Source organism: Narcine bancroftii, chromosome 13, assembly GCF_036971445.1.
Source record: "Narcine bancroftii isolate sNarBan1 chromosome 13, sNarBan1.hap1, whole genome shotgun sequence".
Lineage (NCBI taxonomy): Eukaryota > Metazoa > Chordata > Chondrichthyes > Torpediniformes > Narcinidae > Narcine > Narcine bancroftii.
The window spans coordinates 30,762,676-30,778,256 of NC_091481.1; the positions used below are offsets into that span (position 1 = coordinate 30,762,676).

Here is a 15,581-nt window from a genome sequence, read left to right on the forward strand (position 1 = left end):
GGTAGAAATTCCAGGGTCATCCTCTACATGAGTTATCCTATAGAAAGGCCTGCACAGTAGCTTCCTTTTGTCTGGTAGTGAGCATTCCCCTGGGTTCTCCTTGACTTCGGATTCTACCAGGGGGCCTTGGCGTCACATTCTGTCTGATGCTGCCTTGATATCTGTAAGTAATATTGTCATATCACCTCTGCTATGTATTTTTCCCACTTCTGAATGAGTGCTGCCAGTGACACGTTCCATCAAATTATTCTTTGAGTGGTGATGGGCCAGCTTGGATGTGTATGCTTTACGTGGACAGGATATACCTAAGCAATGGTATCAGTACTGACTAGAGTTGTGACTGATTCTGGAAAAAGAGTCAACAGCTCTACAGCCAAAATGTTGCCTGGGGCATTGCACTTGATGTATCCAATGTCCCCAGCCAACCTTTAATATCAGGGTATAAATTAAATTGATTTCTGTAATTGTTATATCAAGAAGATGCATCATCAAATTGACAAGAGTTCAATATTTGACATTACATTAAACTTTCTGAACATTGCTCATGTTGAATTCCAATACTTACTCTAATTTTGCTTTTCAATTTATAGTTCAGTTTCCTTTCATAAACTGGCATACAAGGAACATGATGACTATTCCATTATTCCACTAAACATAATTGTATTATTCACAAGATGAAGAGCTAGAAGTACAGGTATTCAATTTAACCTCAACACTGATAGAGGAAAATTGACAGCTGTAATCAAGTTTTATTCAACTCCCCATTACCATTTGCAAATAGGTAATGAAGTCGTCAGATATTTGACCAACTTCAAGAAGGTGGAGGAGTGATTTGGTATTATTCTCAAATCTCTTTCACAACAGCAAAGCACATTTCTTTCTTTAATGTTTAATTTGAAATTAGTTGTGAATTAAAATGGCCATTGCTTAAGAGATATTTTGTGGAACTAATGGAAAATTAGTGATGAAGAGAACATTGTACAGATGGCAAAGTGTAATTGTGCAAAAGGGAAGAAAGAATAAACCAATTAACGATGGAGTAGTTTGCCTCAATTCAACAGTGAACAAATGACTGAAATCCATTCTGAATGATGGGGGGGGCGGAAAAAAAAATCTTCATTTGGAGAAGATTAATCACAGACAGCCAGTGTGGATTTGACTGCGGAAGATTAGGTGCGGCGAACTTGATTCAATATTTTAAGAAGGTAACAGGGATTGGCGATGAGGTCAGAACAATTGATTTCGCCCACATGGAAGGATGGGCATGGATGCAAGGAAGAATGGCTAATAAGATCTAAAAAGAACCCAATAGCATGAAGCAGAATGTAATGATTGAAAATTGTTTCTGTGCCCAAAAGACTGTTACAAGTCGAGTTAATGAAGTCTCGGTTCACAATTTCTTGCTCTTTGTCGTGTATATTAATTATTTAAAGGGCATAGTGGACAGTTAAAAAGGATTGTGCATGATTCAGAAATTGGTTGGGACAAAAGAAGAAAGATTTAGAATTCAGAAGAATATGGTTAGTTTGGTCAGTTGGGAAGGAAAGTGGCTAGAGCAGTTTAATACAATCTTGTGAGGTAATGCATTTGGGAAGGTACAAGAAGATCGGGAATGTGGAGGAACAGAGTGACCTTGTAATGAATGTGCAAAATTAATAAAGATAGCAGTTAGTTAAAGCCATCTAGACTCATTGTTCAGCAGCTGAGGCTCGTATGGTAACAGCTTTACAAGTATGATTGCACTGCAGAGGCTGGAGAGGATATTTAAGAGGTCTTGCCACTCTTGGAAAATTAAAGATTATAACAGAGGAGGCAGAAGTGAGGTAAAATTGAAGTTTTTAAAGCTGTAAAGAGGTCCGATTAACCTAAGTATAGAATCAAAATTCAGGAGGGGAGTGAAAAGGGTTGGGGGTGGGGATGGGTGGGGAGGTGGAGAAGAGAGAACAGTGTTTTAGATTCAACAATAAGGACCTGGTGGAATTCAGTCTATCAGGCAGCATCCACGAGCAGAAAAGGTCCAAGTTTTGGGTCAGGACCCTTCATTGAGACAAGGCCGAAAGACATAGGAGCAGAAATAGGGTATTCAGCCCATCAAGCCCTACTGTCTTGCCTTCTCCCTATAACCTTTGATGCCCTGGCTAATAAAGAACCTATTAATCTCTGACTTAAAGACACCCAATGACCTAGTCTCACATAGATTTACCACCCTCTGGTTGAAGAAATTCTTCTGCACCTCTGTTATAAGCGGAAGCACTTCAACCCTGAAATTGTGTCCTTTTGTCCTAGAATCTCCCACCATGAGAAGCAACCTTTCTGTATCTACTCTGACCACACCTGTTCCATTTGCCCAACTTCAACAACACTAAAACATATTTTAGTAGGCTGCAAGACCAGCCTCATTCAAAGCCGATATACTTGGCATCACAACCAAGTGCTAAAGTGTCTTGCAGCAATGCTGGAAAATAGGTGGAATAGAGTCAATGCTTTACCTCCCCCTTCATCCTGCTGGCCTTTTAACAGCATTTGTCCAGGAAGGTGAGGGTCAAGCCAGAATTACATAAAGATCAGATTCCAGACGGTTAGGCAGGCACGTAATTGGAAGATGGTGGCAAACGAGACATTGTGTTGAATCTCATTTACATCATCGAGCTTACAGTGCCCTGGGAGGATGCAGTGGAGGAGACATATGAGCGCAAGAAACTGAGGTACACTGAGCTTGCAGCTGATGTGCAGCGATGTGGCTGGAAGGCAAGGGTCTGACCAGTTGATGTAGGCTGCAGAGGATCTGTAGCCACATTGACATCGAGGCTACTCCAGGAGTTGGGAGTGTGAGAAAAGATACACCAACAAGCAGTCAAAGAGCTTACAGTGCCCTGGGAGGATGCAGTGGAGGAGACATATGAGCACAAGAAACTGAGGTACACTGAGCTTGCAGCTGATGTGCAGCGACGTGGCTGGAAGGCAAGGGTCTGACCGGTTGAAGTAGGCTGCAGAGGATCTGTAGCCACATTGACATCGAGGATACTCCAGGAGTTGGGAGTGTGAGAAAAGATACACCAACAAGCAGTCAAAGATCTCTCCAGAGCTGCTGAAAAGGGTAGTCAGTGGCTCTGGATGAGGAGAATGGATTCCATCTGGGCCCCCAAGTGAGTGAATGGCATCTAGGGGATGAGCCCGGGGCTCCGGGATTCACTGCTGATCCCTCCGTGGGTCAACCAGCAAAACACTGAGGAAGGAGGGCACCCACTTGATAACCCAGAAGATGACACCACAGAGTCTAGAGAGCAAGTCTCAGGAGTGTAATAAGGAATATTAATACTAGTCCTATATAACATACTGACAAAAGCCAGGCAAATTGAAATATTACTAGCATTCTGTTAATGCACAACAGTCAAACCAATTCATAAGAAAGACTGAAATTTTTAGTCAAGCAATTAAATTATCGAAGCAAGAAGAGAACATTTCTGAGCAAAATTCTCACATGCAACAAAGACAGGGTCATAATCCTGAGAGATTTCATTATTAACTGGGGTACAATTGATGCTATAAGGAACATAGGAAGTAGGAACAGGAGTAGGCCAAAAATGGCCCATCGAGCCTGCTCCGCCATTCAATACGATCATGGCTGATCTAATTTATGACCTAACTCCACCTACCTGCCTTCTCCTCATATCCCCTAATTCCTCTATCACGTAAAAATTTATCTAACTGAATTTTAAATACGTTTAATGAGGCAGCCTCAACCACTTCCCTGGTTAGAGAATTCCAAACATTCACTACTCTCTGGGAAAAACTATTTTTCCTCATCTCTGTCCTAAATCTACTCCCCCGAATCTTGAGACTGTGTCCTCTCGTTTTAGTTTCCCCGGCCAGCTCAAAAAACCTTCCTACATCTATCCTATCCATACCCTTCATAATCCTATATGTTTCTATAAGATCTCCTCTCATTCTTCTGAACTCGAGCGAATACAATCCTAGACGATTTAATCTTTCATCCCAGGGATCAACCTAGTAAACCTCCTCTGGACTGTCTCCAAAGCCAGTATATCCTTCCTCAAATATGGAGACCAGAACTGGACACAGTACTCCAGTGATAAGCATTCAGGAACTGAATTCCTAGAGACTTAGGAGAATTTTGTTTTCGGCAAAATGTTGCAGACTGAAATAGAAGAGGAAGTTATTTTGGATTTCTTTTTTGCGGGGGGTGAGAAATTAAGGTGGTCAAGTGGAAAAGCACTTTCAACATGATAAATCTGTTACATATGGCATTGTACCCTAAAAGGTAAAATAGGGGTAAAAGTTCTTCACCAGGGAAATCTTGCTGCATTCACAAATGATTGAGCAAAAGTGGATTGGAGCAGGCACTTGAAAATTAAATCAGTACTTGACCTTAAAGGGATGGAGAAGGAGGAAATTCAAGATGTTCAGAATTAATATGCCTGCACAAAAGATGATGAAAACTATACAAATATACAGGAATCATAAAACTGCCAGTCAATAATTTAAAACTAGCTCCATTTTGCAAATTTAGTTCTGGAGGTATCCCGATGGATAGTGAAAAGGTAAAACTTGCACTTAGTTTTCCACGACCAAAGAAAAAGGAAACTGAAAAAAATTGAACTATCGCACGGTTCCACCTACAAACCCCTGCACTGGACAACATGATATCAGCAAAAATAGACCAGAAATTGGATCTATAAGAGGATGAGTTGGTTAGAAAATTCAAATGCAACCACAAGGATCCTTCACTGAGAATATTAACATTTCATATATATCAACTGGTGATGGATTGAAACTATATCTTCAATTGTTTAGGTTGAATAAAGGAATTTTGTACATCTAACCAATAAAACAATGGTGTTCTACCTGCTTAGGTTCAAATATTTTGATTAGAATGTACACAAATCCTATCTTCAGACTCAAAGAATCCAATCACATCCACAGTTTTCACCTGTTCACTCAAATGTATCCTTGAGGGGATATCAGTCACCCCCAAACAGGGTGGGGTTGGACTCATTTCCCTCATTTAATAACATTTACTTCATCCAACTCCTTTTTTCCAGCACAGTCAGTCCAACAAACTTATTCTTTTAATTTCCTCTTGATGGAAATGTTCCTTATAATTTGACGGTATTTTGTTCCTCAAGATTATTCTAGCTTTTTTAAGAATAAATGGGCTAATGATGGTAAGTACAAATTTGATAAGGTTTCCAATCACAACTACAAGGTAACCAATTCAAATTCATCTATTGACAAACATCATCTTAATAGATCATGCCTAGCTGAGGATTGGACTTCCAATGTGCATTGGCATTGCAGGTGACATGCTTGAAATGACTTGTTACTTGAACATATAAATTGATATTTCCTCTCAATGTAAAAAGATAACATTTCTTCTCTTTAAACCAACTCACATTTGCATTGGTGGTAATGAAAGCAACAGACCTATTCATCATAACTTGGCCAAGGAACCTGCAAAGAACTTCCTTTGTATTTCAAAATAAAATTTTAATAGAACATACTCCAGTCAAAAAGTTATTCAAATCCCCAAGGATACTTCTGCACAACAAGGCAATGAATTCCCTGATCTGGAATTTTAGAGATTGTACTCTTATACAAGTCAAAAGGAATCCATAGTAAAAGACTGGAAATACTTATTTACATCAACTACGTTAACAAGTCAAAATTAAGCAAAACTGTGAGAATATTTATCTCCCAACAATTCAATCTAATGCTTATAATGCAATCATGCCTTTGAATAAATCTTTTATGAAACTCATCACAATAAAATGTCCTGACTTGAATACAAAAGACATGTTCAACAACATTGTGCTCAAATGTACTTCAAAAGCAATCTCGATTTTTATCAGAATCAATTCTCATGCCATCTCAATTGACCAAAACTGTGAACTATTTAAAATTTCTTTGACTTCTTTAGAGTTACATATCCTTGAATTATCCATAAGTACCTCATCACTACCTACATGGGCAGGAGGCGGCATCTCCTCCATGGGCAGGAGGCGGCATCTCCTCCATGGGCAGGAGGCGGCATCTCCTCCATGGGCAGGAGGCGGCATCTCCTCCATGGGCAGGAGGCGGCATCTCCTCCATGGGCAGGAGGCGGCATCTCCTCCATGGGCAGGAGGCGGCATCTCCTCCATGGGCAGGAGGCGGCATCTCCTCCATGGGCAGGAGGCGGCATCTCCTCCATGGGCAGGAGGCGGCATCTCCTCCATGGGCAGGAGGCGGCATCTCCTCCATGGGCAGGAGGCGGCATCTCCTCCATGGGCAGGAGGCGGCATCTCCTCCATGGGCAGGAGGCGGCATCTCCTCCATGGGCAGGAGGCGGCATCTCCTCCATGGGCAGGAGGCGGCATCTCCTCCATGGGCAGGAGGCGGCATCTCCTCCATGGGCAGGAGGCGGCATCTCCTCCATGGGCAGGAGGCGGCATCTCCTCCATGGGCAGGAGGCGGCATCTCCTCCATGGGCAGGAGGCGGCATCTCCTCCATGGGCAGGAGGCGGCATCTCCTCCATGGGCAGGAGGCGGCATCTCCTCCATGGGCAGGAGGCGGCATCTCCTCCATGGGCAGGAGGCGGCATCTCCTCCATGGGCAGGAGGCGGCATCTCCTCCATGGGCAGGAGGCGGCATCTCCTCCATGGGCAGGAGGCGGCACCTCCTCCATGGGCAGGAGGCGGCACCTCCTCCATGGGCAGGAGGCGGCACCTCCTCCATGGGCAGGAGGCGGCACCTCCTCCATGGGCAGGAGGCGGCACCTCCTCCATGGGCAGGAGGCGGCACCTCCTCCATGGGCAGGAGGCGGCACCTCCTCCATGGGCAGGAGGCGGCACCTCCTCCATGGGCAGGAGGCGGCACCTCCTCCATGGGCAGGAGGCGGCACCTCCTCCATGGGCAGGAGGCGGCACCTCCTCCATGGGCAGGAGGCGGCACCTCCTCCATGGGCAGGAGGCGGCACCTCCTCCATGGGCAGGAGGCGGCACCTCCTCCATGGGCAGGAGGCGGCACCTCCTCCATGGGCAGGAGGCGGCACCTCCTCCATGGGCAGGAGGCGGCACCTCCTCCATGGGCAGGAGGCGGCACCTCCTCCATGGGCAGGAGGCGGCACCTCCTCCATGGGCAGGAGGCGGCACCTCCTCCATGGGCAGGAGGCGGCACCTCCTCCATGGGCAGGAGGCGGCACCTCCTCCATGGGCAGGAGGCGGCACCTCCTCCATGGGCAGGAGGCGGCACCTCCTCCATGGGCAGGAGGCGGCACCTCCTCCATGGGCAGGAGGCGGCACCTCCTCCATGGGCAGGAGGCGGCACCTCCTCCATGGGCAGGAGGCGGCACCTCCTCCATGGGCAGGAGGCGGCACCTCCTCCATGGGCAGGAGGCGGCACCTCCTCCATGGGCAGGAGGCGGCACCTCCTCCATGGGCAGGAGGCGGCACCTCCTCCATGGGCAGGAGGCGGCACCTCCTCCATGGGCAGGAGGCGGCACCTCCTCCATGGGCAGGAGGCGGCACCTCCTCCATGGGCAGGAGGCGGCAGCTCCTCCATGGGCAGGAGGCGGCACCTCCTCCATGGGCAGGAGGCGGCACCTCCTCCATGGGCAGGAGGCGGCACCTCCTCCATGGGCAGGAGGCGGCACCTCCTCCATGGGCAGGAGGCGGCACCTCCTCCATGGGCAGGAGGCGGCACCTCCTCCATGGGCAGGAGGCGGCACCTCCTCCATGGGCAGGAGGCGGCACCTCCTCCATGGGCAGGAGGCGGCACCTCCTCCATGGGCAGGAGGCGGCACCTCCTCCATGGGCAGGAGGCGGCACCTCCTCCATGGGCAGGAGGCGGCACCTCCTCCATGGGCAGGAGGCGGCACCTCCTCCATGGGCAGGAGGCGGCACCTCCTCCATGGGCAGGAGGCGGCACCTCCTCCATGGGCAGGAGGCGGCACCTCCTCCATGGGCAGGAGGCGGCACCTCCTCCATGGGCAGGAGGCGGCACCTCCTCCATGGGCAGGAGGCGGCACCTCCTCCATGGGCAGGAGGCGGCACCTCCTCCATGGGCAGGAGGCGGCACCTCCTCCATGGGCAGGAGGCGGCACCTCCTCCATGGGCAGGAGGCGGCACCTCCTCCATGGGCAGGAGGCGGCACCTCCTCCATGGGCAGGAGGCGGCACCTCCTCCATGGGCAGGAGGCGGCACCTCCTCCATGGGCAGGAGGCGGCACCTCCTCCATGGGCAGGAGGCGGCACCTCCTCCATGGGCAGGAGGCGGCACCTCCTCCATGGGCAGGAGGCGGCACCTCCTCCATGGGCAGGAGGCGGCACCTCCTCCATGGGCAGGAGGCGGCACCTCCTCCATGGGCAGGAGGCGGCACCTCCTCCATGGGCAGGAGGCGGCACCTCCTCCATGGGCAGGGGGCGGCACCTCCTCCATGGGCAGGGGGCGGCATCTCCTCCATGGGCAGGAGGCGGCATCTCCTCCATGGGCAGGAGGCGGCATCTCCTCCATGGGCAGGAGGCGGCATCTCCTCCATGGGCAGGACGCGGCATCTCCTCCATGGGCAGGAGGCGGCATCTCCTCCATGGGCAGGAGGCGGCATCTCCTCCATGGGCAGGAGGCGGCATCTCCTCCATGGGCAGGAGGCGGCATCTCCTCCATGGGCAGGACGCGGCATCTCCTCCATGGGCAGGACGCGGCATCTCCTCCATGGGCAGGACGCGGCATCTCCTCCATGGGCAGGACGCGGCATCTCCTCCATGGGCAGGACGCGGCATCTCCTCCATGGGCAGGACGCGGCATCTCCTCCATGGGCAGGACGCGGCATCTCCTCCATGGGCAGGACGCGGCATCTCCTCCATGGGCAGGACGCGGCATCTCCTCCATGGGCAGGACGCGGCATCTCCTCCATGGGCAGGACGCGGCATCTCCTCCATGGGCAGGACGCGACATCTCCTACTGGGCATGGCATAGAATCTCCTACTGGACATGGCATAGAATCTCCTACTGGACATGACATAGAATCTCCTACTGGACATGACATAGAATCTCCTCCTGGACATGACATAGAATCTCCTCCTGGACATGACATAGAATCTCCTACTGGACATGACATAGAATCTCCTCCTGGACATGATATAGAATCTCCTCCTGGACATGATATAGAATCTCCTCCTGGACATGATATAGAATCTCCTCCTGGACATGATATAGAATCTCCTCCTGGACATGATATAGAATCTCCTCCTGGACATGATATAGAATCTTTTTCTCAGTGGCCTTCATTTTAATATGAAAAGAGAAAAAGTTTTTGCGAAACTCACTGCGTAATCGTGCTTTAAAATATTGGTTTCTCCCTACTTAACCAAGCTACAGTTTGACATCTAAAATCGATCAAACAGAAATTAGATATTCTTCTGATAGTTTTACTAATATATCAGATTTATTATTAGCAGTGGAAAATCCTAATTTAGGTTCCATGAGGTTTCAGGAATATTCAGATCCTTTAGTAATGATTCAATATTCATGTGATCAAATTAAAATTTAATTCCACCTTGTACCTCCTACAAGTTCTAAAATTGGATTATTATTTGTAATAAATTGGTTGGGGGGGTGGGGAGGAGGAAATCACACATAATAGTAATAGTGTGATCAAACTCAACCACCTTTTCAATTCAAAGTGTGTTAGATCAAATTATTGGCAATATTTTTCTTTGGGTAACTGATCTTCCAGACGTCTAGTTTGGAGTCTAGCCCTTGAATGCCAATAATCTCCAAATGTTCACGCTTTTGTGGACAGCCACCTGTGTGCATTAAATCTTCTCCATCTCAGATTTCCAATGTCTCCAATACAGGATATGCACCTGTTCGACCAAGCACTGTGCTTGTAGGACATGGAATTATTATTATTTTTTCTAATTATTAATTTAAGGATTCTATTAAGACAGTACTTGAGCTCACTAGTTAAACTGAAAATATTTGGCAAGTGCAAGATTCGTTGGACATTTTTGATCACCGTATGAGAGAGGTAAAACCAGGATTACTTTTTGTTACTAAATATACTTCTGATTAAATCACCGATACCATCTTGGCTATACATTTATTACTTCAATTTTCATAATGACAGACACCTGCACCACTATTCTGATTTGAAGATCTTAATCGTACTCTTCCCGACAGGTATCCACAGTGTTTGACATGCAAGCATTTCTCTTTTTTATTGTTTTAGTTATGTGCGTCCACTGCAGTGGGCTTCAAAACTATAATTTCTCATTGGTCCTAGGTCTTTGTGGATGGCTGATGCACTTTTTTAGTTCAATAGGCACCCCCTTCCCTCCTCCCCCCCCCCCAACCCCATAGATGGATGCCAGGCCTCAAATGACGTAAGAGGCATTGAAACATCAGATGAATTTATAAGTTCGATTTGCCTTTAATTGTTATGGTCTCAGCAAATCAGTTTTCTTCCTTTGTGTGTGTTACTGGCTTAGGTATGTACGTACTGTACTTTCTATTGTTATTTTTAATGTGAACCTTCCCTACTTACAAATTAAAAAGTTTACCATCTACTTCCTCAGGAGTTTGCGGAGGAGCTAGTGGACTTGTTCAAGTGAACCGGTACGGACTTGAAGGGCCGACATGGCCTGTTTCTGTGCTGTAAATGGTTATATGGTTTTATGGTATGCACATCTATATTCTTGAACCTTTGTTAGTAAGTTGTGGTCTGATTTGACTTTTATATTCAAGAACAGATCAATACGAAATGAAAAGTTTTGAATTACTGAGATATAAAGTTTAAATAAATCATACTAATCCCCTTGAAATTGGGTTAAAAAATGAAAGAAAACCCCTCAGTATGAATACTTTGCAAGTTGGTTGAAAGATCTTAACTAATCAAAAACTCTTAAGTGTCTTCAACTTATGAAAACAATAACAGCAATGGCTGCTCAAGGACAGCGGACTGAACGAACAAGAACATGATTAGACAGACAATGGCTGAGCAAAGTGAAGAATGATGGACTTCACCCACAGATACATTGATGACCTAATTAAATTATCATTGTGCTCTCATATATGGCATTTTCTCAACAAAAACTAAGAAAATATGATGTACTACAAGACCACATGCTCAGCTAAATAATATTAAACCTAGTTAATTTCCCAAACAGGATATAAACATTCATACATTAAATGACCCATGTGAAAACTCAGGGTTTTTAAGATACATTTGAAGAACTGAAACATTTCTAATCTATCAAGAGTAACTCATAATTTTCCACAAATCGAGACACAAAGGTATGATTTATCTTAGATTGGTGGATATCCTGCCTTATATTGAATTGAGCTTTTTTATTGTCACACAAGATCAAGTGTAAAAACTTGTTTGTATGCTGTACAAATAAGAAAATCCAATGGTTAAAGCAACTTGAAACAAAAAAAGGTATGAACGTGGAACGTGCAGTGAAGGGGGAGAAAGAAAGGAGATCTGATGGGATCAACACCCAAAAAGTTGCCATACCATAGTGCCACTTCAGCTTTATGTCCCGATAATTCTAAAAACTTCACTGAGTTCTAGATATCACCTTCTCTGCAACAAATACAAACTATAATTTTACACTTCTAAGAATTTGTTGAAAAGTCAATGGAGTTTTCCAGTCTTGTCTTCAAGCTTCAAGGTCAACAGGCAATAACAAATGAGGAGGTAGTGTGAGGGAACAGGGGCCTCGAGGACTATGTCTATAGATAGGATAGATGAGCAGGATAGATTCAGGTGGTTCAAAAGGCAAGCAGTGTGTTTTTATTTCCATCTGATACACAAAATATAAGAACAGAAAGGTTATGCTAGAACTACTAACATCTAACAGTATCTGTAACTGGGTCACAACTTGAGTTTTGCATCAGTTTTAGTTGAGATAGTGTCAGGAGGAAAGATGCCAACATTTGAGGCTGCATGCAGACATTTATAAGAACTTTTGCCTGGATTGGAAATGATTGAAAATGCTGAAGATGTATTCGTCAGAATAGAGGTGGCTGAGGAGTAATTCAATGGAACCACCACAAAATCATGAGAGACCTGGATAAATTAAAGAAATAACTTGGTTTCTTCAAATTGATTTAAGGTAACTGGGAAATATTGGACAGAAGAATCCCCCCCCCCCCACCCACCCACCCATCACACGCACACACAGAGTGGCAAGAGTAGGGAACTCCCATTTTGATAGAGTGAAGGAAGAAATTCTCAGCAACTTTCAGAAGTACTTTGACTTGCAGATGAAGAACTTTCATCTTCAGGACAAAGAGCCTGGTGGTGACAGGTGAAGTGAGACTGTAGTGACTTTTTCCAATGATGGACCCAAAAACATAACCTGTAAATTTTGTTAGATTTCAGGATAAACCACCATAAAAATTCATTCGCAGCATAAATAAGTTAATTTCTACAGATACTAATCAACTGCATTGTTATCAACTATTCAGGCCATTAAAGAGATTTTTCACAATCCCTTTATCATACTTGTGATACTTGCTTCATTGATGTTGCAATGTTGTGAATAAAATATTGAACTTTATTGGTATTGAACAGATTTATATTCTTTCAGAGTACTGCTACTCTTGTTGCAAACAAAAGTAGAAACTGATCGTGCAAAGTATGACCAGCTCAATGCAAATCAAGTGAAAATAATAAAAGCAAACTGGATCTTGAACCGTTATTTTTTTTTTAAGTGTTAGCTGAAGTTGAAAATATCAGGACATTGGATATGAATTACATTTACAAGAGTCGACACTTACTCGACAAACAGGACTATTTGGAAGCAATGCCATTTCAGATGCAATGGTGTAGGTAGAAACTTCACTGATCATGCTCACCGGTCGGTCTTGCTTTTCTTGTGATGCCATTGTTGCAGTGGTCCTGAAACTAGAAAATAGGATATTGTAAGTGCAGGCTGCCAAGTACAGAGTAAGACAGCTATAAATAGAAGTGTTCCCTTGCCATTCAACCACGTCCTATTTTCTTGCTTCCTTACTGGATCCACACTTCAATCTGTACTCAAAATGCAATTGCTATTTCACCAAGCTGTCGAGTCAGCCACTTTTAATAACAGTTCCAAATACAAATATTTCTCCTTAAGTTTATTAATAATTGTATTCTTTAATTTTGCATATTTCAACTAAGTGAACACAATTTTTCATAGAGATATACAAGAATTAATCGAAAGATGCAATTTATATGAAAGAATATACAATATAAGTGGAACTAGTTCCACATCCAAAATGGTAACTTCCAGTGCCATATCTTTTGGCTTCACAGTTCGATAAAAAGTGAACTTCATTTCCAGAGAAATAGCTATTTAGGCTTTTATAGATGTGGCATGGTGAATTCCTTTGCAGTTAGTCAATAATATAATTACAGATACATAAATTCAGAACTATTTCAATTCAGTTGAAATAGCTAAATATTTCACCAATATACATCAGTGAAATCAATCTTCATGGAAACTTATTGTCAAATACACAAGCACAACATATAGATACACTGAAATCTTTCCTTGATGCAACCAAACAGGTATGCAAGATACACCAACTACTGTACAATAGTACACATTCAAATGATCACAGGTTATAGTAAAAGAATGATTTCTTATGTTGTGAACCTCACTTTAGAAATTAACACGCACAGAAAATAAGTGGAGAATTAACAGATGGATTAAATGTAAAATAACAGGTGGAGTACACTGGAATTAGGCACCATTTACTCAAGAGTGTTGGAGCAACAATTGTTAGGTCTGCTTTGTTCATGAATGAGTGAGTCAGACACCAGACTGAGTCGAAATCAAGGTTCTTTGTTCTTTATTGCCGGATTGTAACACTTGCAACTAACAGTGTTAGTTGGAGAAGGCACATTCTGCCGTTATCAGCAAGTGGTGTTTTTTTTATACCTCAGGATATGTACTTAGTAAATTATCATACCATTACATTGTCCAATGAATAAACTGTTGCTATCCTTCTCTGTTAGTCTGCTGCACATCATTCTTGTTAGTGCAAAGCTTATCTTGAGTGTACAAGGTCACATCTGCATTCTGTTACTCCTTAGTACTGGGTGACTCCTTCTCCAGTCCCATCTCATGATGTTTTTACCTTACACAACTCAGAACAGGAATAATCAGAAGGGAAGAAGGAAGTCAGGAAAATTACAATCACAAGGCACTGAGTGACTTGGAGCTACAGACTCAAAAATCTCCAGATCTGGATGGAATTTCTTCATGGTTCTTAAAAGAGGTGATTTGTAAAACAGTTGACACGATGGCTTAAATTTTCCAAATTTCCCTGGATTTAGGGAAAGTTCCATTGGATGGAAAATAGAAATGTAACTCATTTAATAAAATAAAAGGAAGAGATAGAAAGAAGTAAACCACAGGCAATTGACTTTAATATCTACCACATGGAAAGTATTAGAAGCTATTACTGAAGACATTATAGTTGGCTATTTAGAAAAGAACCACATAATCAGACAAAGTCACAATGTTTTGTTAAATCAAGTTTGACCAATTTATTGGAGTTGCTGGAAGAAGTAACTTGTGATGTGGATAAATGCAAAAGAGTGCACGAAACATAACAAGCATTTGACAAAGTGCCCCAAAGGTCATTATGGAAAACACAAGCTCACAGTTTAGGAGGTAAATGCATTGAAAATGATCAAAGATTGGTTTGTAACATGAGATAGAGATGAGGCACAAATGGCTCTTCTATTTCTTGTAAAGAGATGTAATGAGCTGTGTGTCACAGAGATCAACACTGGGGCATCAATTTGTCATAATTCATATAATTCAGATGTAGGGGTCCAAGAAATAGTTCCTAAATTTGCTGTCAATAAGAAGAGCAGTGGCATTGAGGACATAAGGAAGCTACAAAGGGATGCATGTAGGTTAGATGTGTGGGAAAAGTTATGGCAAGTTGAGTGTTGTTCTTCGGCTTGTGATCAGAGATTGCACAGCTCTGAGATGCTGAGGGATCTGGATGTTCTCACATATGATTTGCTTCAGCAAGGCATCAAGAAAGCTGACTGAGCAATTTAAAAAAAAAATTAGACATACAGCACAGCAACAGCCATTTCAGCCCATGAGTCTGTGGTGCCCAATTTTCACCCTATTAACTGACACCCCCGGTATGTTTTGAAAGGAGGGAGGAAACTGGAAACCCCAGGGAAAACCCATGCAGACATGGGGACAACATACAAGCTCCTTACAGTGATAGGATTCAAATCTCATTCGTGATCACGAGCGCTGTAAAGGCATTGCCCTAACCACTTGGGGAGGTTATGCTTCAGCTACAGTATGTAGGATATTGGTGGGAAATTTGTAGGAAGAACACCAAGTTTGCACAAACGGTTACATGCAGTGATTGGGGAAATATTTGGCAAATTGGAGTATAATATGGGAAAATGAGAGCTTATCCACTGGCAGGAAGAACAGGACAACAGAATAGAGGGACTACAATAGGCTGGTGCACAGAGGATTCTATGTATTTTTGACATGAAATGCAGAAAATTAGCATTCATGCACATCAAATAATTAGGAAGGTAAATGCAG

General features: G+C 44.2%; 1 protein-coding gene across 12 annotated transcripts in view; it reads right to left on the reverse strand.

Moving 5' to 3' along the window:
• Nucleotides 1-15,581, reverse strand: part of plekha5 (pleckstrin homology domain containing, family A member 5) — a 429,638-nt gene that overhangs the window by 84,542 nt on the left and 329,515 nt on the right. For 10 of the 12 annotated variants that reach the window (XM_069908666.1, XM_069908663.1, XM_069908665.1 and 7 more), the window contains one exon: nt 12,784-12,910. In XM_069908666.1, the coding sequence (XP_069764767.1) occupies nt 12,784-12,910 (127 nt within the window). Of the gene's footprint in view, nt 1-12,783; nt 12,911-13,962; nt 14,099-15,581 lie in introns of those variants that run through there. The other 2 variants (XM_069908673.1, XM_069908674.1) reach the window with 2 other exon arrangements.